At 39.6% G+C, this 25,313-nt stretch overlaps 1 protein-coding gene across 1 annotated transcript in view; it reads left to right on the forward strand.

Annotated features, from left to right (window-relative positions):
* Positions 1 to 16,727, forward strand: part of WDR12 (WD repeat domain 12) — a 33,599-nt gene extending 16,872 nt beyond the window's left edge. Inside the window, exons 5-13 of the mRNA XM_011974470.1 lie at positions 260 to 375; positions 1,414 to 1,568; positions 3,003 to 3,048; positions 4,917 to 5,002; positions 13,097 to 13,237; positions 13,328 to 13,433; positions 13,890 to 14,022; positions 14,849 to 14,921; positions 16,392 to 16,727. Coding sequence (XP_011829860.1) covers positions 260 to 375; positions 1,414 to 1,568; positions 3,003 to 3,048; positions 4,917 to 5,002; positions 13,097 to 13,237; positions 13,328 to 13,433; positions 13,890 to 14,022; positions 14,849 to 14,921; positions 16,392 to 16,469 — 934 coding nt within the window. The 3' untranslated portion in view covers positions 16,470 to 16,727. The remainder of the gene's footprint in view (positions 1 to 259; positions 376 to 1,413; positions 1,569 to 3,002; positions 3,049 to 4,916; positions 5,003 to 13,096; positions 13,238 to 13,327; positions 13,434 to 13,889; positions 14,023 to 14,848; positions 14,922 to 16,391) is intronic.
* Positions 16,728 to 25,313: the final 8,586 nt, after the last annotated feature.

The raw sequence follows: 25,313 nt of genomic DNA on the forward strand, positions 1-25,313 counted from the left end.
CCCGCCTCGGCCTCCCAAAGTGCTGGGATTACAGGATTGAGCCGCCACGCCCAGTCATGCCAGGTATTATTTTTAGGAGGTTGAGAAACATCAAGTGATCTGATCTAGTGTGTTTTGAAATCTCAATCTTCATATCAAAGAGGAGTTTAAAAGTATACTCCTCAAAGTTACTTTGTCATTGCCATAGAAACAAAATTCATTTTCAGGGTTTGAAAAAAACTGCTTTTTCTGTTTCATAAGATTTCTTTTCTCTTCATAGGATCTTGACTGGTTCTTATGATAAGACTTCTCGGATCTGGTCCTTGGAAGGAAAGTCAATAATGACGATTGTGGGACATACGGATGTTGTAAAAGATGTGGCCTGGGTGAAAAAAGGTTAGGACATTTTCCTTACACTTTGAGGAATCCTAGATAGAGATTTGGAAATAAGCCATTTTTGGTGCTGGGGAAGAATGGGGAGTGGGTAGGAAGCATCTCATACCTCAGTTATGAGGTCTTTCAAAAAATATAGTGTTCAAGAAGAAAAAGATTATATAAAAATTCCTAAATTGTTAGAAGTGAATATTTATTAAAATTGCATCAGATAGTATACATTTTCAAGTTAATATTGAGTGTATTACATTCATCTCTTTTCTTCTTGTTTGTTTGTTTTGAGATGGAGTCTCGCTCTGTCACCCAGGCTAGCGTGCAGTGGCATGATCTCGGCTCACTGCAACCTCCGCCTCCCAGGATCAAGCGGTTCTCCTGCCTCAGCCTCCCGAGTAGCTGGGACTACAGGCGCCTACCACCACGCCCGGCTGATTTTTGTATTTTTAGTAGAGATGGGGTTTCACCATGTTGGCCAGGCTGGTCTCAAACTCCTGACCTCGTGATCCACCCGCCTCGGCTTCCCAAAGTGCTGGGACAGGCTTGAGCCACCGCGCCTGGCCTGTTTGTTTTTTGAGGCAGAGTCTCACTCTGTCACACAGACTAGAGTGCAGTGGCTCAATCTCAACTCACTGCAACTTCCACCTCCCAGGTTCAAGCAGTTCTCCTGCCTCAGCCTCCTGAGTGGGTGGGATTACAGGCGCCTGCCCCTACACCCACCTAATTTTTGTATTTTTACTAGAGACAGGGTTTTGCCGTGTTGGCCAGGCTGATCTCAAACTCCTGACCTTAAGTGATCCGCCTGTCTTGGCCTCCCAAAGTGCCAGTATTAGAGGCGTGAGCCACCACACCCAGTCATCATCTTCTATTTTTAAAAAATCTTTTCTTTATACGATATCAGCCTTTTAAAACCTGGCCATATATGAGTTATCTTTTTAACATCTTTTTCAATAACAACAAAAAAATTTAGTTCTTCGGTTTCAGAACATGATGTATTCTAAATGGTGTACTGATTTGTTTCTTATTCTTGTGTTCTCCTTTCTTCAGATAGTTTGTCCTGCTTATTATTGAGTGCTTCTATGGATCAGACTATTCTCTTATGGGAGTGGAATGTAGAGAGAAACAAAGTGAAAGCTCTACACTGCTGTAGAGGTCATGCTGGAAGTGTAGATTCTGTAGCTGTTGATGGCTCAGGAACTAAAGTAAGTAGCTGGAATATAATTAGTACTGTGTTAAATTAGTATTGGAGCTTGTTCCTAAACATTTTTTTCTACATATGTTCATTGTGTTGGCCTAGTTTCCTAACAATCGGTGACAAAAGATAGGATTTCAAAGCAAGAGTAAATACTCATACAGTAGGAGATAGTCACTTGCTCAGTTTGAATATCCCTGTTTTAGAACCTTATATAAACTTCAGAAATTTTAAGAAATGAGGTATGGGCCGGGCGCAGTGGCTCACACCTGTAATCCCAGCACTTTGGGAGGCTGAGGTGGACAGATCACCTGAGGTCAGGATGGTTCGAGACCAGCCTGACCCACATGGAGAAACCCTGTCTCTACTAAAAAAAAATAAAAAATAAGCCGGGCATGGTGGCACATGCCTGTAATCCCAGCTACTCGGGAGGCTGAGGTAGAAAAATCACTTGAACCCGGGAGGCGGAGGTTGCAGTGAGCCGAGATTGCGCCATTGCACTCCATCCTGGGCAACAAGAATGAAACTCAGTCTCAAAAAAAAAAAATAAAGAAAGAAAAAAGAAATGAAGTAAACAAGCCATTCATTTATATAACTTTCTTACCTCATAGTAATTGACATATTTCCAGTCTATATCAGCTACTCTTAAGTGCTGCCATCAACTGAAAATGGCTCGTTGATCATCTGAGCGTTAGCATACACTAAAGTTAGTGCTAATAGAGTTTTACTATAGTACCTATCTACTCTTTATCATGATAAAATGGTAATAGTTAAAAGGTAACAAAACTGAGGGCAATACCATATTGATTTATTAATATGAAGTGTTATAAATCCACTTATAATTTGAAAGTTTCCTAAGCCACATTGAAGTTTTCTGGACTTAAGAGTGTTTCTTTGACAGTTAGGATAACAGGATGCTTGTATTCAAAGGTGAAGATTTATGATTTTTCATATTGAACCAAAAAGGTTTATATGTTGTTTATTCCAAACTTTAGTGAATTAACTGTACCCCTTCTTTTTGGTTAAGGAGAGATAGAAACTCAGCTTGAACTTATTTAACCTTAAAAGTAAATGGACTGTGAGATCCCAGGAAAGATTGAACAACCACATCACAAGAAGGGTAATGGTGCATTTGGGCCTCAGGAACCAGTGGAATAGAGGCTTGAATGTGGTCCGCACACCCTCTCGCTCTCTTGTCCCTCAGGTTGACTTTATTCTCTCTCACTTCAGATTGGCTTTCTTCAAAAGACATGGCAATAAGCCTGGCCTTCAAGATTTCCCAGATTTTATGTCCTGTCCTATTTGCCCTTGGAAAAGGCTAATTTCAACTCTCTGGAACACAAGTTCTTTGAAAAGGTCCTGAATGAGGAAGAGACCTACTGGTATAGGCAAATAATATGAATCATATTACATATGTCTTTTCCCTTCATATACATCTGTTTAGTTTTGCAGTGGCTCCTGGGATAAAATGCTAAAGATCTGGTCTACAGGTAAATTAAATATTTATTTTACCTTGACTTATTAATGTTGTTTCAAAAATTTAAGTTCAGAGGCCATGTGGTGGCTCACGCCTGTTATCTCAGCACTATGGGAAGCCAGGGTAGAAGGATCACCTGAGGCCACAAGTTCAAGAACAGCCTAGGCCACGTAGTGAGACCCTGTCTCTACTAAAAGTGGAAAATTAAAATTAGCCATGTGTGGTGGTGTGCACCTGTAGTCCTAGCTCCTTGGGAGGCTGAGGTAAGGGGATTGTTTGAGCCTAGGAGTTTGAGGTTTCAGCAAGCTATGATATCATATGACTGCACTTTAGCCAGGGTGATGGAGTGAGAACCTGTCTCAAAAAAAAAAAATCAGTGTAGCGAAAGGGGACTTTTTAACCCATATTTTCCCATAAAAATAGACCAGTATGTCAACAAGTTCATATATTTCTTTGCATGTCGAGATTTTTTTTTCCTACCCCACCACCCCGTTACTTACTGGATAGTGTCACTGAATTGCAAGTATCAAAAACATGTTTGGTGCAATAGGACATAAATACCTTGATTCTCAAAGTTCTCTTATTCAGGAAACTTGGAAGTGAATAAAAATACTTTCCGAGTCATTTTGACTTAAGTCATTTAAGAATGACTTTTGAGACATTTTACTGTTAATTTCTTAGGTAAGCTGGTTTACTTAAAAAAATTTTTAAATGCAGTTTTTCCAATATTACTATTTTTACTCTGAAAACATAGATTAAAAGCAACAAATTGAGGGAGGAGGAGGAAGGACTCTTAGAGGAAGGTGCTTTCATAGTAGTAAGAAGACACTGATGAGAAGAAAAGAGGAAAAAACACACACCCATAGATACTTACATTTTAACACCTAGTAGCTAGAACTATTTATTGCATGGGTAAACAGATCAGAATACCTCTGTTACTTTTTAGGTAATTGCTGTGTTACACAGTATAATACCCCAAATGCATTTCACAAAGACTTGAGGGGGATCAAGACACGCTTAACCAGTTTTGAATAATTATGTGTAAGATGGTGGGAAATATATAATCCATTTTAGTAGATTTTACAAAAATGGTGAAAGCAAATAATTTGGTGGCAAAAAGTGGTTTAATTTAGAAAATTCTTTAGTAGAATTTTTTATTTTTTGATAGGGCTGAGTAAATGAGATTGTATATGATTAGCTATTAACTTTAAGGGGTTTATAATCTATTTAGAGAAATATTAATATTCATAAAAGCCACAAAACATTTTAATGTTTTACATATTTTATGTTACATATTTAATGTAACAATGTGTATGTTACTGTAACGTAATGTAACATACATTACATATTTAATGTTGCATATTTTATGTAGTTTTCAATCTGGGTTTGCTGCCTAACCATGTGATGTATAGCAAAGATTTTAAAAACTCAAAAAAACCAGAAACACTTTTGGTAGAAAAATGAAATTAAGAGAATAAACATGGCTGAAATGTATGTGCATTTTTCATGTGTTTATCCTTCCCTCCTTCGTAATGTAAATGTAATGTGTTCATAACTCTCCTACAACTAACAGCAATTTTTCATAGCTATGATAAAATGATAAATATTTATAATGATGACATTAAAGATAGCAAGATTTTAAACTACTTAGATTTTAGTTTTCTAATGTAGTTTATTTTTTATTTTTTTATTTTTAAAGATTGTTAATCTAGGTAGTATTTTATATATAACTTTCTATTAACCAAAATGATGAGGAATAATCATTCCTTAACTAGTTGTGATAACATGGAAAAACTGTATTTGGAAATGTAAAGAATTGTTTCAGACAGTTCACGATTAATACTGTTTTTAAAATGTCAAATCTAATTCTTTGTGATACAGTCCCTACAGATGAAGAAGATGAAATGGAGGAGTCCACAAATCGACCAAGAAAGAAACAGAAAACAGAACAGTTGGGACTAACAAGGGTCAGTATTTGTGAGAACTGACTGTACTTGCCTTAGGCCTGTGTTGACAAATACATGGTAATTTAGTATGGTCTTTCATGTTTATGTTTCCTTCTGTCTTACCTTGCTTCTTTAACCATGATTATCCATTTTTTTCAGTACACTTGTAAATTTTTATTATAAGCAAAGTATTGTTGCTACATTTATTTGTATCTTTGAATGTAGTGGCATTGAGCCAGGCTTGTGGTTGCTAGGTTGATGAGTTAGTTATTATGTTTGATCTCATGCCGCATTCTGAACCTTTTAATTATTAAAGCTTACACTAAAGTGAAGCATCTAATTACCTGACTGTTGGATAATACTATCTGTTTCATGCACTGCGTATGTAGTTTTTATAAGTGATCCTAGTTATATCTTCTAAATCACTAGAAACCAAGGGTTTAATTTGGGATTTGCTTCTGTCATTTAGCTATTAGATTCCATTAAGTCAAACTCAGCAAGTTTTTCCAGATTTTTTCTTACTTTTAAAAATACTTAATTGATAAAGATTGAATATATTCAAGGTGTACTACATGATTAGATATACATAAACATTGTGTAATGATTACCACAATCAAATTAATTAACACATCCGTCACCACCCATGCTGTACATTAGATCCTGAGAACTTGTTCATCTTATAACTAAAAGTTTGTGCCCTTGGACCAACATTTCCCCATTTCCTCACACTCCAGCTCTTGGCAACCACTGTTCTACTCTGTGCTTCCATGAGTTTGGCTTTTCATGCAGTTTACTATTTATCCTGTTACGAAGATATTTGTTATAATATGACCCGACCTATATTTATATACTTTTTGTGAAGGGTGATACTGAGTCAGGTTTAGAAAAACATTTTTCATTCATTTTCTAATAGCTATAATGAATGTGCAGTAAATAAAGCACACATTTGCACATTAATTCTTATAGTCACCAATAAAATACCTTGTAAAAATTGTTGAAAATGAAGGATAAAGTGGGATCATAAATTATTCATCAAATAGAATGTAATAGTAGCGCTTGGCCGAGTGCGGTGGCTCACGCCTCTAATCCCAGCACTGTGGGAGGCTGAGGCAGGCGGATCACAAGGTCAGGAGTTTGAGACCAGCCTGGCCAATATGGTGAAACCCCATCTCTACTACAAATACAAAAATTAGCCGGGCATGGTGGTGGGTGCCTGTAGTCCCAGCTACTTAGGAGGCTGAGGCAGGAGAATTGCCTGAACCCAGGAGGCAGAGGTTGCAGTGAGCCAAGATTGTGCCACTGCACTCCAGCCTGGGCGACAGCGAGACTGTGTCTCAAAAAAATAAATAAATAAATAAAAAATAAATTAAAAAAAAATAGCGCTTACTAGTTCCAGCTGAAAGTAATGATTTATCATTTCTTAATACATTTAAACACAGACTGATGAATTGCAAGAGGAAAGATCTGGCACTTACTCAGCTTCTTTACTCTGATAGACTAAATTAAAGCTAGAAATGGAGGCCGAGTGTGGTAGCTCACGCCTATAATCCCAGCACTTTGGGAGGTCAAGGTGGGCAGATTGCTTGAGCTCAGGAGTTTTAAGACCAGCCCGGGCAACATGGTGATACCCTGTATCTACAAAAAAATTTTTTAAAAGTTAGCTGGATGTGGTCGCTTGCACCTGTGGTCCCAGCTACGCCCAGCCCGGGAGGCAAAGGTTGCAGTGAGCCAAGATTGTGCCACTGGATTCCAGCCTGAGCAACAGAGCAAGACCCTGTCTCAGAAAATAAAATAAAAAGTAAAGCTAGAAATGCCTTACCAATTGGATATTGTGCCAGTGTTCGTTTATATTCATGTATATCCCTGATCAAACTTTTAAAGAACATATCTGAGTAGGAAAAGATTTCTTGAGTTATAAAAGTTTTTTTACTGAAAAGGTAGCTCCCTTCCTTCCTTCCTCCCTCCCTCCCTCCCTCCCTCCCTTCCTTCCTTCCTTCCTTCTCAGTTGCCCAGGCTGGAGTGCAGTGGCACAATCATAGCTCACTGTAACCTCAAACTCCTGGCCTCAGGTGATCCTCCCACCTCCACCTCCCAAAGTTCTGAGATTATAGGCTTGAGCCACCATGCTCTGCCATTTTTTTCTCTTTTTAAAGTTTGGCATGCAGCTTAAATGTTGCTCAATGAATTTTTATAAATATGTATACTCAAGTAATTACTACCCAAATAAAAATAGAGATTTACCAATACCCTAGATGTCTCCCTCTAGCCTGCCTCTCAGACAGTACCTCACTAAAGTTAATCACTTTTGACTTATGCCATCTGAGATTAGTTTTACCTATTTTTAAAATTTCACATGATATCTGTAAGATAGATCTTTTCATTAATACATAGCATTCCATTGCAGCATCAATATGCCACAGTTTATCCATTATTGAGATAAGGTCTCACTCTGTCACCCAGGCTGGAGTACAGTGGCCTAATCATAGCTCACTGCAGCCTCAACCTCCCCAGACTGAGGTGATCCTCCCACCCCAGCCTCCTGAGTAGCTAGGACTATAGGCGCATGCCACCATGCCCAGCTAGTTTTTCTTTCTTTCTTTCTTTTTTTTATTTTGTAGATACTGGGTTTTGTCATGTTGCCCAGGTTGGTCTTGAACTCCTGGGCTCAAGTGATCTGCTTGCCTCAGCTTCCCAAAGCTTCCCAAAGTGCTGGGATTACAAACTTGAGCCAACACACCCAGCTATTTATTATTCTTTTGATGGACCTTTTTTTCCCCCCTTTTGAGAGGAGTGGTGCAGTGGCATAATCATGGCTCACTGTAGCCTCAACCTCCAGGGCTCACATAATCCTCACACCTCAGCCTCTCAAGTAGCTGGAACTACAGGCGCGTGCCACCATGCCCTGGCTAATTTTTTTTTTTTTTTTTAAACATGGGGTCTTGCTGTATTGCCCAGGCTGGTCTTGAAATCCTGGCCTCAAGCAGTCCTCCCACCTCGGTTTCAAATTGCTGGGATTACGGGCATGAGCCACCATGCCTAGCTGTTACTCCACATCTTTACCAGCACTTGATATGGTCAGTTATTAAAGTCATGATTAACTTTTATTAAGCCCTGGATCTTTGATACTCAATTATGAAATGTTCATATTTTTAGCTAATTTTTAAGTTATTATTCATTTTTTTATAGAGATGGTGTCTTGCTTTGTTGCCCAAGCTGTCTTAAACTACTGGGCCCAAGCAGTCCTCCCACGTCATAGCCCATTTTTTAAAAGAGTGTTGGCTCTCTTTTACTTATTGATTTTTTTTTTTTTCTTACTGATTTGTAAGAGTTCTTTATGTATTCTGGATGCAAGTTTTTTGTTAAATATATGTATTTAAGTATTTTTCTCCCATTCTGCTTTGCTGATACCATTTATTTCTAGGTGCATACTTTTGTAAGCTTGCTCCCATAGTTCATTTTATTTGAGAGAAATAATAGTATATTGAGTTTCTCATTTAGCTTTTTTCCCCCTTTCCCTGGCTTTTCCTGAGAAATCATTTAGCTTTTTATAGGGTTTAAATTTATATATTCATAAATCATTAATTTAAGTCATGCCAGAAACCCTTGAAGTGCCAATTACAATGAAAATGTTGCTGTGTTAGAAATAATAGAAAAATTTGGGGCCCAAGATGGTAGCTTACACCTGTACTTTGAAGCCAACACTGGAGGATCACTTGAGTTCAAGACCAGCCTGGGCAACATAGCAAGACCCCATCTCTAAAAACTTAAAAATTAGCCAGGCATGGTGGTGTGCATCTATATTCCCAGCTACTTGAGAGGTTGAAGTGGGAGGATCACTTGAGCCCAGGAAGTCAAGGCTGCTGTGAGCTATGATTGCACCACTGCACTCCAGTTTGGGTTTCAGAGTGAGACCTTGTCTCACAAAAACTAAAGGAAAATTTGGATTTTAGCAAACTAATAGAAAAAAGAGATAAGACATATCAAAAATAGGTATCTTCTCTTTGCATTTCTTTCTACTGCCTGAAATGTGTTAATGTGAATAATGCTGCCAGTTCATTCACCTGTCGTTTGCTTCATATATTAACATACAATGAAGTTTTTTCCTCCATAATTCTCAAAATTGCTTTTTTCCCTCCAGTAATACTATTCCACTTAGTTTGTAGTGACAATGCCAACGTTGACTTTTCTACTTTTAAAGAAAAGTTTTATTAGAGGAGAATTCACTTTTTGGTGTATAACTCTTTAGTTTTGATGAATATATAGAATCATGTAACTGCTACACAACCAAGATATAGAATAGTCCATCGGCCGGGCGCGGTGGCTCATGCCTGTAATCCCAGCACTTTGGGAGGCTGAGACGGGCGGATCACAAGGTCAGGAGATCGAGACCATCCTAGCTAACAAGGTGAAACCCCATCTCTACTAAAAAGTACAAAAAAACTAGCTGGGCGACGTGATGGGTGCCTGTAGTCCCAGCTACTTGGGAGGCTGAGTCAGGAGAATGGCGTAAACCCGGGAGGCGGAGCTTGCAGTGAGCGGAGATCGCGCCACTGCACTCCAGCCTGGGTACAGGGTGAGACTCTGTCTAAAAAAAAAAAAAAAAAAAAGAAGAGTCCATCATCCCTGAAAACTCATATTGCCCCTTCTTGTCAACTCTCCTCCCGCCTCTATCCTCTGAAAACCACTGCTCTGCTGTCTGTCCCTATAATTTTTCCAGAATGTCACATAAGTGCAATCACATAGTTTAGTGTATGTAGTCTTTTGTATCGGGCCCTTTGCACTTAGCATAAAGCATTTGACATTTTTTGAGGTTATCGGGGGTATCAATGCTGAGTAGTATTCTGTTGTATGGATATGCCACAGTTGGTTTAATCATTCACCAACTGAAGGATATTTGATTGTTTCCAGTTTGGCAGTTATAAGTAAAACTATCAACATTTGTATTTAGGTTTTTGTGTGAACCTGTTTTCATTTCTCTTGGGTAAATGCCTAGGAATGGTATAGCTTATTCATATGATCAGCTTGCCTATTGTTTTTACCATGTCATTTTCTATTCTAGAGCCTTCTGATTACCTCTGTGTCACCTTTTCATTTTGTTTTAGATCACATCAGAGATTGTTCTGTTTCTCACTCCTCTATCAGGTTCCTTTACTTCTTTCAGGAAAATTTTAAAGCTGGAAGAGAGACCTCAGGGATCATTTGGTCTAGGAGTTGGCAAATTACAGCCCAACAGCCAATTTGGCTGTCACCTGTTTTTGTACTGCAGAGAGCTAAGGGATGGTTTTTATAAGTATAAAGTGTTGTAAAAACAACCCCTTATTAAAACAACTGTGGTCCAAGTGCAGTGGCTCACACCTGTAATCCCAGCACTCTGGGAGGCTGAGGCGGGCAGATCATCTGCGATCAGGAGTTCAAGACCAGCCTGACCAACATGGTAAAACCCGTCTCTACTAAAAATGTGAAAAGTTAGCCAGGTGTGGTGGCACACACCTATAATCCCAGCTACTTGGGAGGCTGAGGCAGGAGAATCACTTGAACCTGGGAGGCGGAGGTTGCAGTGAGCCAAGCTCATGCATTGCACTCTAGCCTGGGTGACGAGCGAAACTCCGTCTCAGAAAAAAAAAAAAAAAAAAACAACTATGGTATTATTCATACAACAGAATACTACTCAGCAAAGAAAAATATACAACAGAAACTGTATGTGGTCTCCAAAGGCGAAATATTTACTTACTGGTTCTTCACTGAAAAAGTTTGCTTTCTGATCCAGTTATAACTCCTTAATATTACAGATGAGGCAATATTTAAGGAAGTTAAATGTAGCAAAGTTATATAAAAATAGATTGACTATCCCCGATTCCAGAATTCTTTTCCTCTCTTTTTTTTTTTTTTTGAGATGGAGTTTCGCTCTTGCTACCCAGGATGGAGTGTAATGGTGCAGTCTCGGCTCACTGCAGCCTTTGCCTCCTGGGTTTAAGCGATTCTCCTGCCTCAGCCTCCTGAGTAGCTGGGATGACAGGCATGCACCACCACGCCCGGCTAATTTTGTAGTTTTAGTAGAGATGGGGTTTCTCCATATTGGTCAGGCTGGTCTTGAACTGCTGACCTCAGGTGATCCACCTGCTTTGGCCTCCCAAAGTGCTGGGATTACAGGCGTGAACCACCGTGCCCAGCTAGTTTTTTTTTTGTTTTGTTTTGTTTTTTGTGACAGACTGTCACTCTGTTGCCCAGGGTAGAGTGCAGTGGCATAATCTCAGCTAACGGCAACCTCCGCCTCCCTGGCTCAAGCAGTCCTTCCATGTAAGCCTCTCGGATAGCTGAGGCTACAGGCATGTGCCACCACGGCCAGCTCATTTCTATATTTTTTTGTAGAGACAGGGTTTCAACATGTTGCCCAGGCTGGTCTTGAACTCCTGAGTTTAAGTGATCCACCCACCTCGACCTCCCAAAGTGCTAGGATTACAGGTGTTAGCCACCCTGTGTGGCCTCCTCTCTTTTTTTTTTTGAGAGACAAGATCTCTCTTGTTCACACAAAAACCTAAGTTACCATTTAAAGCGTTGTAAAAACAACCCCTTATTAAAACAACTGTGGGCCGAGTGCAGTGACCCACTGCAGGAGTGGGTCTGGCCGGAGTACAGTGGTGTGATCATAGCTCACTGTAGCCTCAAACTCCTGGGCTCAAGCGATCCTTCTACTTCAGCCTCCCAAGCAGCTATGACTATAGTCATGTGTCATTAAGCCCAGCTAATTTTATATTTTTAGTAGAGATAGAGCCCCACTATGTTGCCCAGGCTGTTCTCAAACTCCTGGGCTCCAGTGATCCTCCTGCTTCAGCCTCCCAAAGCGTCAAGACTACAGGTATGAGCCTCTGTGCCTGGCCCTTCCCACTCTCTTTTATATACTCCTTATATTTAAGGTAGGTACTCTACCTAGTTACCTAGTTTGGGGCTTTTAGTTTAGAAAGACATTAGAGATTGTGGAGTATTAATAAGTGAACTGTATAAATTATTTAAAGATTAAATAATAGGACTTAAAGGTGCTGAGGAATGTGGTGGTAAGAATAACTTAATGAGATTAATTTACCTGGAGGAGTTATGTAGAAATTGGCAGCATATTTTGAGTGAAGGTGCTGAAACCTATGTCTGTCTGATCACAAAGCTTTTTGTGTTAACTGTGAAGCAGTTTCACTAATAACCAGTCCTAAGGGAGGATTCCCACTGAGTGGAGGATAGTAAAGGTCATCATATGCCAGCCACCAGGAATAGAAGTGTGAATACTTTGACCCACCGCATCCTGGGCTGCAGTTTTACCAATTGCCTGAATCTGGTGAGGAAGAGCACACACGCAACACGTTACATGAAACAGGTTTATTACTTACAGATAGGCAGCAAGGGACAACACAAGCCGAGGATCCATTGTGAGCCAGTCCCCCAAGGCTCAAGGAAGCTGCCCGGGGCAAATGGAGTGTTAACTGCATGTGTGTCACTTGCAGCACAGCTGAGGGATCCCAAAAAGCAGCCTGCCCTGTTTTTTGTACCCTGGGGTCACTTGACTCTCTGGGCAAAGTTTGAAGGACATCCTGTTTCTAGGAGCTGGAATAGAGCCCCCAGGCTATACTGGCCAGTTGCTCCCTATCTCCGGATGTTATATTCCTGGAATATTCTATAGTTACTATGAGAACTACAGGCAAGAAAAAAAGAGGGGGAGAAACTATCCATCAGTCCAAGGCCATTCGGAAACCATCCAGCACTAACCTTTAATATAACATTTTTCAGCTGGGAGAGTTAAGTTTGTGTTAATGCTGATCAAAATGAAAAGTAGAACAGATGAAGAGCAGCAGAATACAGTGGAAAAACTACAGACAAGTAATATTTGGGTTCAGACTCAAGTCTGCCACTTACAAGCTCTATGACCTTGGGCAAGTTATCAGCCTCAGTGTCTTGTATAAAATAAAAAACAAATATCCATTCCATTGTAAAGAAAGAAGAAATAAGTCGGGATATGAAAGATGGGCAGTTTGTCTCTGTCATATGGGCTTTGTAAGTAATAAGTACTATTATTGTTTCAATTACTCTGTAATGAAAACACTTTCCCCTTTTGGGGGTCTTCCTTTCTAGACTCCCATAGTGACCCTCTCTGGCCACATGGAAGCAGTTTCCTCAGTTTTGTGGTCAGATGCTGAAGAAATCTGCAGTGCTTCTTGGGACCATACAATTAGAGTGTGGGATGTTGAGTCTGGCAGTCTTAAGTCAACTTTGGTAAGACAAATTTAGTGTTCTTTTAAGTGCTAAACTTCTAGAGCTGGTTTTTAGTCTATGATGGTTAATGTTCTTCCTTTTCTTTTTCAGACAGGAAATAAAGTGTTTAATTGTATTTCCTATTCTCCACTTTGTAAACGTTTGGCATCTGGAAGCACAGATAGGCATATCAGACTGTGGGATCCCCGAACTAAAGGTGAATCATGTAAACCACTGGGAGAAAATATGTGTGAATTATATCTATTTCTCATCTCACTGGAGATGTACAAAAAAAGAAATTTATGACCAGGCATGGTGGCTCCTGTAATCCCAGCACTTTGGGAGGCCAAGGCGGGCGGATCACGAGGTCAGGAGTTAGAGATCAGCCTGGCCAACATAGAGAAACCCTGCCTTTACTAAAAATGCAAAAATCAGCTGGGTGTGGTGGCGTGTGCCTGTAATCCTAGCTACTCAGGAGGCTGAGGCAGGAGAATCGCTTAAATCCCAGAGGCGGAGGTTGCAGTGAGCCAAGATCGTGCCACTGCACTCCAGCCTGGTGACAGAGCAAGAGTCCATCTCAAAAAAAAAAAAAATTTCTACAACTATTTTTTGGGTTTATTCTACCTACTTCTGTTTTGTAAATTTCGACACTTGTCTTTTTTGCTTTCTTCAGATGGTTCTTTGGTGTCATTGTCCCTAACCTCACATACCGGTTGGGTGACATCAGTAAAATGGTCTCCTACCCATGAACAGCAGCTGATTTCAGGATCTTTAGATAACATCGTTAAGCTGTGGGATACAAGAAGGTACATTCTATTTATGATCTACAAAAGAAACATATCAATTACCTGTTACAGAAAGAAAATGAATACTGAAATTCTTATCTAAAACCAGAAGAGTAAAAAAAGCCTCATGGTTATACAACCTCAGGTGACAAATACTGATATGCAAAAGAAAAGCCAGGATCAAAAAAATTTTTGGCCAGGTGGGGTGGCTCACACCTGTAATCTCAGCACTTTGGGAGGTTGAGGCAGGCAGATCACCTGAGGCCAGGAGTTCAGGACCATCCTGACCAACATAGTGAAACCCTGTCTCTATTAAAAATACAGAAATTAGCTGGGCATGGTGGCGCACTCCTGTAATCCCAACTACACAGGAGGCTGAGGCAGGAGAATCGCTTGAACCCGGGAGGCGGAGGTTGCAGTGAGCCGAGATTGCGTCACTGCACTCTAGCCTGGGCAACAGACCAAGACTCCATCTCAAAAAGAAAAAGAAATTCTTGTTAATATGTTGTTTTTTGCATGTAGATAGCTAGACAAACAGTATATAAGGCCATAGTTTGGGGGTTTAAAAAAAAGTCAAGGAAGTGTGAAAATGGGCCTAATTATAAATAAATTCTTATAATGAAATAACATTTTTTTTCCTGAATATTTTGTTATAATAAATATCTGTGGTCTACCAATGATACAGGAAAAAGAGGAGAGGTGATCAAATAAACAGAATTTTAAGATTAAGTGGTTATTGGGGCAAGGTTGGTAAACCCTGTAAAGTTTTCAGATAAGTATAAGTGATTATTCAAATGTTTGTTTTAACACTGAAGGCATATAACATGTTAATATTTTCATCTTTTAGTTGTAAGGCTCCTCTCTATGATCTGGCTGCTCATGAAGACAAAGTTCTGAGTGTAGACTGGACAGACACAGGGGTAAGAATTTATTAGTTATTTGATGAAGAGGAAAGTGTATTAGAATAAATCTGGTGTTTGTGTTTATAAAATTTATTAGTTTCAATATATTTGATATTTATAATTCTGTATTATTTCCCTTAATGTTGTTTATAAAATCTCACCTTTCATTCAAAGAAGAAACAAATTTGTCCTTTAATAGGCCAGGCATGGTGGCTTATGCCTGTAATCCCAACACTTTGGGAGGGAAGGTGGGAAGATTCTTTGAGCCCAGGCGTTCAAAACCAGCCTAGGCAACATAGTGAGATGCTGTCTCTACAAAAAATTAAAAAATTAGCTATCCATGGTGGTGTGACCTATAGTCCAGCTACTTGAGCCTGAAGCAGGAGGATCACTTGTGCCTGGGAGGTCAAGAGTGCAGTGAACTATGATCGTGCCACTGCACTCTAGCCTGGGTGAAAGAGTGATACCCTGTCTCAATAATAATACTAGGAATAGTAAATTTGAAATTTTAGAGCATTTTTTTTCCTTGTGAGTATAGTGGGGTTTTTTTTGTTGTTGTTGTGGTGTTGTTTTAAGAAACAAGGTCCTCTGTTGCCCAGGCTGAAATGTTAGTGGTGCAATCGTGACTCACTGCAGCCTCGAACTCCTGGGCTCAAGCAATCCTCCCGCCCCCATGTGTATCTTCTTATTTATTTATTTATTTTTAGAGATTGAGGCTTGAACTCCTGGGCTTAGGTGATCCTCTTGCCCTAGCCTTCTGCGTAGCTGGGACTACAGGCAGGTGCCACCACATCTGGCAAATTTTAAAATTTTTTGTAGAGACGTGGTCTCACTGTGTTCCCCATGCTAGTCTTGAACTTCTGGCCTAAAGCAGTTCTCCCGCCTCAGCCTCTCAGAGTGTTAGAATTACAGGCGTGAGCCACTGTGCCTAGTCCCCATGAGTATCTTCATGAAACATTTTACATCTAAAAACTCACTATTTAAGACTAATTGGATGAAAGCGTTTACCGGTTGGAAAAATCTTACGTAAGTCTGCATTATAAAATGTGTTCAAAGAATTACAATTTAATTATTTTTATGTATATACATGTGCTTTTACTGCCTAAGAATTATTTCTAAATATAAGTCCTAGGGCTACTTGAATAATTTGTAATATGCAATTAATGTGCTGTCCTTTAAAAACTTTTAATTTAATAGGTAAAACTATATCCCTTTCAAACTTATTATATATCTTGGCAGATGCTTTATAGAAAGTGCAACAGCATATTGTGTCTCAACCAAATTTAAATGATAGCTTTTAATGTTTTAATATACAGTATTGTAGTATAGTAGTGAAACAATGTTGGTCCCTTTACTAACTCTCAATGCAAGTTAACTGCTCACCCATAATTCCTTTTGTAATGAAAATCGTTAGTATTTAATTAGGTTTAGCTATGATATGAAATAATTATATTTACTTATGTTTTCTTTTTCTCTCCTTTTACACAGCTACTTCTGAGTGGAGGAGCAGACAATAAATTGTATTCCTACAGATACTCACCTACCACTTCCCATGTGGGGGCATGAAAGTGAACAATAATTTGACTCTAGAGATTATTTCTGTAAATGAAATTGGTAGAGAATCATGAAATTACATAGATGCAGATGCAGAAAGCAGCCTTTTGAAGTTTATATAATGTTTTCACCCTTCATAACAGCTAGTGTATCACTTTTTCTTATTTTGCATTTATAATAAGATAGGTTGTGTTTATAAAATATAAACTGGCATGCATTCTCTATACAAACTTGAAATTAAACTGAGTTTTACATTTCTCTTTAAAGGTATTGATTTGAATTTAGATTTTTTTTTTATTTTTTTGTTATTTATTTTGGAGTCTTGTTCTGTCGCCGAGGCTGGAGTGCAGTGGCATAATCTCAACTCACTGCAACCTCCGCTTCCTAGGTTCAATCAATTCTCCTGTCTTAACCACCCAAGTAGCTGGGATTACAGGCATACACCAGCATGCCCTGCTAATATTTGTATTTTTAGTAGACACGGGGTTTTGCCATATTGGGCAGGCTGGTCTTGAACTCCTGACCTCAGGTGATCTGCCCGCCTCAGCCTCCCAGAGTGCTGGTATTAGAGGCATGAGCCACCGTGCCTGGCCGAATTAAGATTTGCTTTTGAAATGCTATAAAAGGTTATATTGGAAATCCAGTAATTGTTCAGATTTTTATTTCTATTAGAGACTTAGATTTTTTTAAGTTACCTATTTTTAAAAAGCATTCAAAAAGATTAATGAAAATTGTAATAGAGAAAAAGTTAGAAACACAGTTTCCTTTTGGCAAAATAAATGTTCGAAAATTAGGCTGTGAGGGTATTTAGAACATTAAAAAAAAATGTAGGAGGGGCACGGTGGCTCCCACCTGTAATCCCAGCATACTGGGAGGCCGAGGCGGGTGGATCACATGAGGTCAGGAGTTTGAGACCACCCTGGCCAACATGTCAAAACCCTGTCTGTGCTAAAACTACAAAAATTAGCTGGGCATGGTGGCAACCGCCTGTAATCCCAGCTACTTGAGAGGCCGAGGCAGGAGAATTGCTTGAACCCGGGAGGTGGAGGTTGTAGTGAGCTGAGAACGCACCACTGCACTCCATCCTGGGCGACAGAGCGAGACTCTGTCTCAACAACGACAACAACAAAATGTCGATTCGGCAGGGCACGGTGGCTCATGCGTGTAATCCCAGCACTTTGGGTGGCCAAGGCAGGTGGCTCACCTGAGGTCAGGGGTTCGAGACCTGCCTGACCAACATGGTGAAACCTTGCCTCTACTTAAAAAAAATAAATAAATAAAATCAAAAAATAAAATCAAAAAAAAATTAGCTGGGTGTGGTGGCACACTCCTGTTGTCCCAACTACTTGGGAGGCTGAGGCAGGAGAATTGCTTGAACCTGGGAGGTGGAGGTTGCAGTGAGCCAAGATCACACCACTGTACTCCAGCTTGGGCAGCAGAACCAGACTCCATCTCAAAAAAAAAAAAAAAAAAAGTGATTGCCAATTTTTGAAGAATTCATCAAGATATTTTAAGGGAGGCACTTTATATTAAATATATGTCAGATCCTTTAGAAATTGCATACAGTTGACTGGGCGTGGTGGCTTACGCCTGTAATGCCAGCACTTTGGGAGGCCAAGGCAGGCGGATTGCCTGAGCTCAGGAGTTTGAGACCAGCCTGGGCAACACGGTGAAACCTCATCTCTAATAAAATTTAAAAAGTTAGCTGGGCATGGCGGCATGTGCCTGTAGTCCCAGCTACTTGGGAAGCTGAGGCAGGCGAATTGCTTGAACCTGAGAGGCTGAGGTTGCAGTGAGCCAAGATTGTGCCACTGCATTCCAGCCTGGGCGACAGAGCAAGACTCTATCTCAAAAAAAAAAAAAAAAAAAAAATGCATTGCATACAGTTTTCACTGTAACCTCCTAATCTTTCCTCATGTGTAGATAAGAATAAATTCTTTAGACAAAACTTTTAATCAGTATTAGATAAACATTCTACAAATTTTATGATACCATTAGCAGTTATCTTTATGCATGTGTTACATAAAAATATTTAAAGTAAATGTATTTTTAAAATGTTATTTCCATCATTAATGGATTGATATTCCTTAAGTAGAGCATTCACAACCTTTATTAATATTTGGGAAATATGTTTGGTCTCATTATTAGATGGTATTACATCTCAGATGATGTTCCTGTTGCAGAAGTCTGTGAAACAGTATCTATATTTGGCTGCAGTTGAGAGCTAAACAGTGTGTTGAACCAGTTAGGAGTTTAATTCTCTGTAGAAAACCAGAGGCAGTCCAGGGCTGGTGTAGTTTTTGTTCCACATTGCTTAGGATCCTAGGCTCCCTCCGCCCCTGGGATATGGTCCTCATTTTCACATAGATCAAGAGCCAGAGCTCCAGTTATCATTTCTTAAAGTATATTTTAATGCCAAAAAAGTGAATAAAGGTGGGCAGAAAATGCATGCACAGAATCCTTGTTTTTCTCATTTTGTGCTGATTGGTATAAATTTTATTGTATTTGTAGTCTCTGGAAATCTAACTTTGAGAGGACAAAGATGAATTCTTAGTCCTGTTTTGGATGGTCTTTGAATGATCCTTAAGGGCAGTTATTTATAATGTCTTTCTTAACTCACCCAACGTGGGCTGACCAAATGTAGTCTGTATAAACTAGGTGGTTAAAGTAAAGAAGCTATCAGATGCAGTAGACAAAGAAAAAAATGGCGTCCAGAACTGGTCCCCACCTATTCCCAGTCCAGTCCTGGTTCCACAGCAAAATACATTCATAGTTCAGGCATTCTTCCTTGGGATAGATATAATGTAAGCGACCAAGTCTCTTGGACAAGGGATTGTCTCTGATCAATCCCTGCCAAACTCCTTTCCTTTGTTAACTCAAGTGGTTAGATCTTACTCGCTGAACAGAAGGAATATGAGAGGTCAAAACATGCCTATTCAGTCCTCTTATATTGCTCCACACCCTTTCCCTCAAAAGCCAAGAGACCTTTCAATGGTCCCCTTTCCTCTGCCAGAACACCAGAGATGCCTGCTTTACATGGACTTACATGCTCCCAAGAATCACTTGGATAAATGAGTGGTGCTACTTTCCCATGGTTGGGGAAAAGCTAGGAACCTGACAATGCAATGCTCGGAACCTGCTGACCAGTACTAGTTATGCTGTCTTGCCATAGTAGTGCAGTTCTTTAAAATGTTGATGCTTGCTCTCTTACCAAGCAAAGGTTGGTTTTTTTGTTTTTTTGTAGAGACAGGGTCTCATTATGTCACCCATACTGGAGTACAATGGTGTAATCTTGGCTTACTGCAACCTCCATCTTCTGGGCTCAAGCCATCCTCCCACCTCAGCCTTCCAAGTAGCTGGGACCATAACCAGCCAATGTTTAATTTTTAATTTTTAAATATTTATTTATTTATTTTATTTTGTAGAGTTAGGGTTTCGCCATGTTGCCCATGCTGGCCTTGAACTCCTGGGCTCAAGCAGTCTGCCCGCCTGGACCTCCCAAAATGCTGAGATTACAGGCATGAGCCACCGCACCCAGACCAAATAAAGTTTTAAGAAATTCCTTGGCCAGGCATGGTGGCTCAGGCTTTTGTAGAAAAACATAGCTTTCCTGTGAGAAGATAATCAATATTTTCTTTTCTTTTCCTTTGAATTTGGAATTGCCATTTTGGAACTGTTGTCAACAATGCATAATAATATATCAGAATGCTTCCTAGTATAATATTATTGGAGAAAGAACAAACAAAAGTTTAAATTGATATAAAATGCACATAATTGAACAAACAACCCTGCAAAAAAAAAAAAACCATCTGGGAATTTCTGATAATAACATTGAAATCTGTTCACACAGTCTAAAATTCTTTTGATGTATCATAGTTTTGAAAAAAGGTAACAGTTTATTATATATAACAAATATAAGGAAAATATTAAATTTTTTGAAAGATACTAGTTTTTATTTTTGTTCATTTTTTAGAGATAGGGTCTCACTATGTTGCCCAAGCTAGAGTGCAGTGGCCTGATTATAGCTCACTGCAGCCTCAAACTCCTGGACTCAAGGGATCTCCCACGTCATCCTCCTAACTAGGACCACAGGCGCATGTCACCACATCTGGCTGATTTTAAAATTTTTTGTGAAGACGGTCTCGCTGTGTTGCCCAGGCTGGTCAAGAACTCTTGGCCTCAGACAGTCTTCGTGCCTCAGCCTCCTTAAGTGCTGGGATTATAGGCAAGTCACTGTGCCTGGCCAAAAATACTAATTTTTAATAGATACTATTATGGCTCCTATTCTTAAAGGAAAAAATAGGACATTTTAAGACTCTGTGCAAGGGATATTCAATTAGTATATTTTTTATTTAAAAAGCCACTACTTAGAATCAGATTTCATTAGGCAAATGAAATCCAGATATTACTAGCCAGAAACTATCAGGTGTAGAAACAGCAGGAACATTTTAGTCACTTCGTTGTTGACATTTTTGACTATCATAGATTAAGTATCAAACACAATAATGGTATTTTGTTATATGAACCAAATATATCTCTTTTTACGAGACATAGTCTAGCTCTCCCATCCAGGCTCAACTCCTGGGTTCAAGGGATCCTCCTGCCCCAGCTTCCTGAGTATGTACCTGGGAGTACAAGTGCATGCCACCACACCCAGCTAATTTTTTTTGTTTTTGTGGAGATGGGGTCTTGCTATGTTGCCCAGGCTGGACTCCAACTCCTGACCTCAAGCAATCATCTCATCTTGACTTCCCAAAGTGCTAGGATTACAGGCATGAGCTACTGCATCCAACCTGAACCAAATTTATCTTATAACTTAGAAGAGAAACATTTTTGGCTTGTTGGTTTTATAGAATTAAACCTAATTTTTGTTCTAATAGCAGTTCCATTGATTTGCAGATTTAAGGTAGTAAATTATTTTCTTGCAGTGTCTATAAAAGTAAATGAAATTATGTCCTATCATAAAAATTCTCTATAGATAATAAATTATTTACATTTTATAGGAGAGAAAAATACATGTTAAAGTTTTTGAACAGACACACAGGCAGAAAATAAATGGCAGTGGATTTGAACTTGGACTTATTTTGGACAAGCTCTTAACTGGTATATATTTTGTCAATCTTATGTCATGCACAAGAATGATATTTTTATAAATGGAAAGAGTGAGTGTGGAAGTGTCTTCATTTACCTAACAGGTTATATGTGGTTGGGCGCCGTGACTCACGCCTGTAATCCCAACACTTTGGGAGGCTGAGGCGGGCAGATCACCTGAGGTCAGGAGTTCAAGAATAGCCTGACCAACATGGAGAAACCCCATCTCTACTAAAAATACAAAATTAGCCAGGCGTGGTGGCGCATACCTGTAATCCCAGCTACCTGGGAGACTGAGGCAGAAGAATTGCTTGAACCCGGGAGGCGGAGGTTGTGGTGAGCCAAAATGGCGCATTGTACTCCAGCCTGGGTAACAAGAGCGAAACTCCATCTCAAAAAAAAAAAAATACGTAAATTTAAGTGACATTAATGGGTACTAAATTACCATAATATGTTCAGCTTTGCATTTTTTTGCCTTTAAAATTAATTTCAATTTTAGGGTACTACTAAATGTAATAGTATATAAATATAATAGTATATAAATGTAATAAATTGTAATAGTATATAAATGTATACTTTAAAGATCAATTTCTGTGTAAATAGGAATTGTATATAAGCAAAAACAAATTCTAGAAATTATCCAATTATGTCATTCATGTTATTTAAAGGGAAACCACAATCCAGACAGGTTAAGTACCTAGTGTGAAGGTATGTATCCAATTAATGGAGCTGGGCGACATACATCTGAGTAATAAAGACTACAGAGAAATTATCTGGTTAGGTACAATCTGATACAAAGTTTAGAAACATGTCAAACAATTCTATGTATAGTCAGTGAAAGTGTAATAACGTGCCTGAGACATACCAGATCAAGTTCAATGGTTGTTTCAGGGGGAGGAAATAATTTTTAAAACGATGTCTATAACATTTCACATTTAAAATCATCTTAATAAGTCTAATTCTAGAATTGTGTCTAATTCTAATACTGTGCCTAGCTTTACTTGAATAAACAGAAATGTAGTAGGGAAGAGACAGCATGTTTAGCTTGCAGTATCTAAGTAATTACTTGTGTAGGTATCTGGGAAGATAGCTCTCCATAGCTCCACTGTCACTGACCTGTAATGCTTGTCCTGACGTCTTCGGTAAAATTCAACAGATTACAAAGAAACTGGTGCAATGCCTTGAAGAAATAGAGTTTTTTGTATGATGTCAGATTCAATACACCTCTAATCCTTAGTAAAACAGTACAAAACAGTAGAATAATTTTTAGTGTTTTCTAATGTCAACTGAGGTTTTATTTGGGAGATTAACCAGAGGTTTGCAGAAAAATAAAGTGAAGACTATTAGTCTTTAAAGAAACTAAGACTCTAGGTTTGGATCCCATTTGTGGAGCCCCACATTCCAAGTCATCTAATGTTCTTGTCTAGTTAGCTTGTAAAAGTCTACCATGGAGGAAAACCCTTTTTTTTCTTAGTATAAATGTATTATATGTTGATAGAAAGTTAAATAAAAGTTCAATAAATGTGCTTCTAAGTGAAATTTAAAAGTATGTTAAAGGTGTTAAATTATTTCACTTTCTAAAGAGGTTTTATGCAACACTAAAATGTAATGACTGAGCTGCCTCCTTTTGTTAAGGGACTAGTGCAAGTAAGAGTCTCACTCTGTCGCCCAGGCTGGAGTGTAGTGGCGCAATCTCGGCTCACAACTTCCGCCTCCTGGGTTCGAGCAATTCTCGTGCCTCAGCCTCCCAGCTGGGATTACAGGTGCATGCCATTACATGGGGCTAATTTTTGAATTTTTAATAGAAACAGGGTTTCACCATGTTGGCCAGGCGGTTCTCAAACTCCTGACCACAAGTGCTCCGCTCGCCTCAGTCTCCCAAAGTGCTAGGATTATAGGCGTGAACTACCACACTCATCCTAGTGCAAGCCATGTAAACATTTTATCCAACAGCTAAAGGAAGATTAATTCATTCCACGGGCATTTATGAAATATGAGAGACTTGACTCCTGTCCGGGTGAAGCATCAGCAGCTAGCTCTACATTATTTTCTGATACTATTCCTACACTGTGCCACCTTTCCTTAGTGACTTGTGAAGAAAAAGTGATTATATGTAAATACTACACTTCATTGATGGCTTGGAGATACTGTGTATCTTTCTGTAATTTTACCCAGTTAAGTGAATAAAAGCAACAGGCCCGGCCGGTAGCCACTATTCTGACTTCCTGGTGTCGTCTTTGGAGGACTTTAGTTGGCCTCAGATTGAGCTGAAGAAGATATTAGTTTACTGTTCTCTTGACTTAAAACTTCATCTTGTTGGAACAAACATTTTCTAAAATACCCCAAGAACTTTACCTTGGGGCATAGTAACATTTGAAAGTCATTTCGCTTGCAATGTTATTTATTCCTTGGTGAGAAAGATAATCTGGTCTTTTCAGATATTTTATAATGTATCCTTCAGTTTTGAATTAGCTATCTTTATTTCAGTTCGTTCATTGATGGACTCAACATTCATTCAGGACCTAGTTTGTATTAGGCACTCTGCTAGGTGCTAAGGCTGCAGAAATGCATAAGGGTGGACAGCAGCTTTGAAGCAGCTCAGCACCTAATGGGGAAGACAGGCAGGTAGATCATTACAGCCGGAGAGCGGTATACCCCTTAGGAGAAATGCGACATTTAGTAAGATTCAGGAAAGCCATCCCAAGGAAATACGTCAATCACTCATATTTGCCAAACGCTAATTTTTACCCTTCTGAGGAAAGCTGTAGACTCTTTCCTCAAAAAAACAAAATTTTGCACATGATTTCAGGTATTTGCCTATTCCTTGGAAATCCAAATATCTCAGGGTAAAACTCTAAAGACATTTAATGTTTTCAGTCCAAATTAACCCTCTATAACTTGCCACTTTTCCTATTTTAAAAGTATACTTTCCAGGTTGAGTATTTTGTACTGTTAATATTCTAGAACCTGACCCTATCTTTGTCATCATACAGACTTTAGTTATCACCTCGAGTGTTAACCTTTTCATTCTTTGCTAGCCTATGTGTCACAGTTGTAATTAATAATTCATATGCTGCTGTTTTAGGAAAGTTTTGGAGTCACCTTTAAAAAGAATGCAGTTTGATTATCTCCTACTAGTAGTAAATAGTTTTGCTTCCTTTTTGTTTTTTTCCTGAGACTTTCAGGATCCGGTTTTACCTTTTACTCTTGAAGATTCATCACAAACATTATGGATACGGATATATACATTTGAGATTGGTTATGAACGGTTGTTAAGACCTCTTTAAATCTTTAACACGGGAGTTAGATGCTGAGGAGCCGCCCCACAAGGCCCGGCAGGTCCGGGGGTGGGGGTGCTCGGAGGGAGCCGGGAGGGCCCCGGGCCAATGCCTTCCACTTCCCCACGCCTCAGGAGAGCTCACCTCAGCTCCTCGGATGTTCTGACCGGCTTGGTGTTTGTCATCTCACTTTATTAAGTAAGGAGGAAATCGGGAAAGGAGGGATAGAGAGGGTCCCCTAGTTCATTCAAGAGCAGACCGAGAGATGCGCCGGTCCCCAGTCGGGCCGGTGGCGGGGTCAGGCCGGCGCCCGAATGGGGCGGACGCCAGGCCGTGCGGTTTAAATCTCCCGCCTCCCGCAGCGGGAGCCTGACACCTCCACGCACTGGTGCGGAGGGATAGAGAGGGTCCCCTAGTTCATTCAAGAGCAGACCGAGAGATGCGCCGGTCCCCAGTCGGGCCGGTGGCGGGGTCAGGCCGGCGCCCG

Source organism: Mandrillus leucophaeus, unplaced genomic scaffold (assembly GCF_000951045.1).
Source record: "Mandrillus leucophaeus isolate KB7577 unplaced genomic scaffold, Mleu.le_1.0 Scaffold146, whole genome shotgun sequence".
NCBI lineage: Eukaryota > Metazoa > Chordata > Mammalia > Primates > Cercopithecidae > Mandrillus > Mandrillus leucophaeus.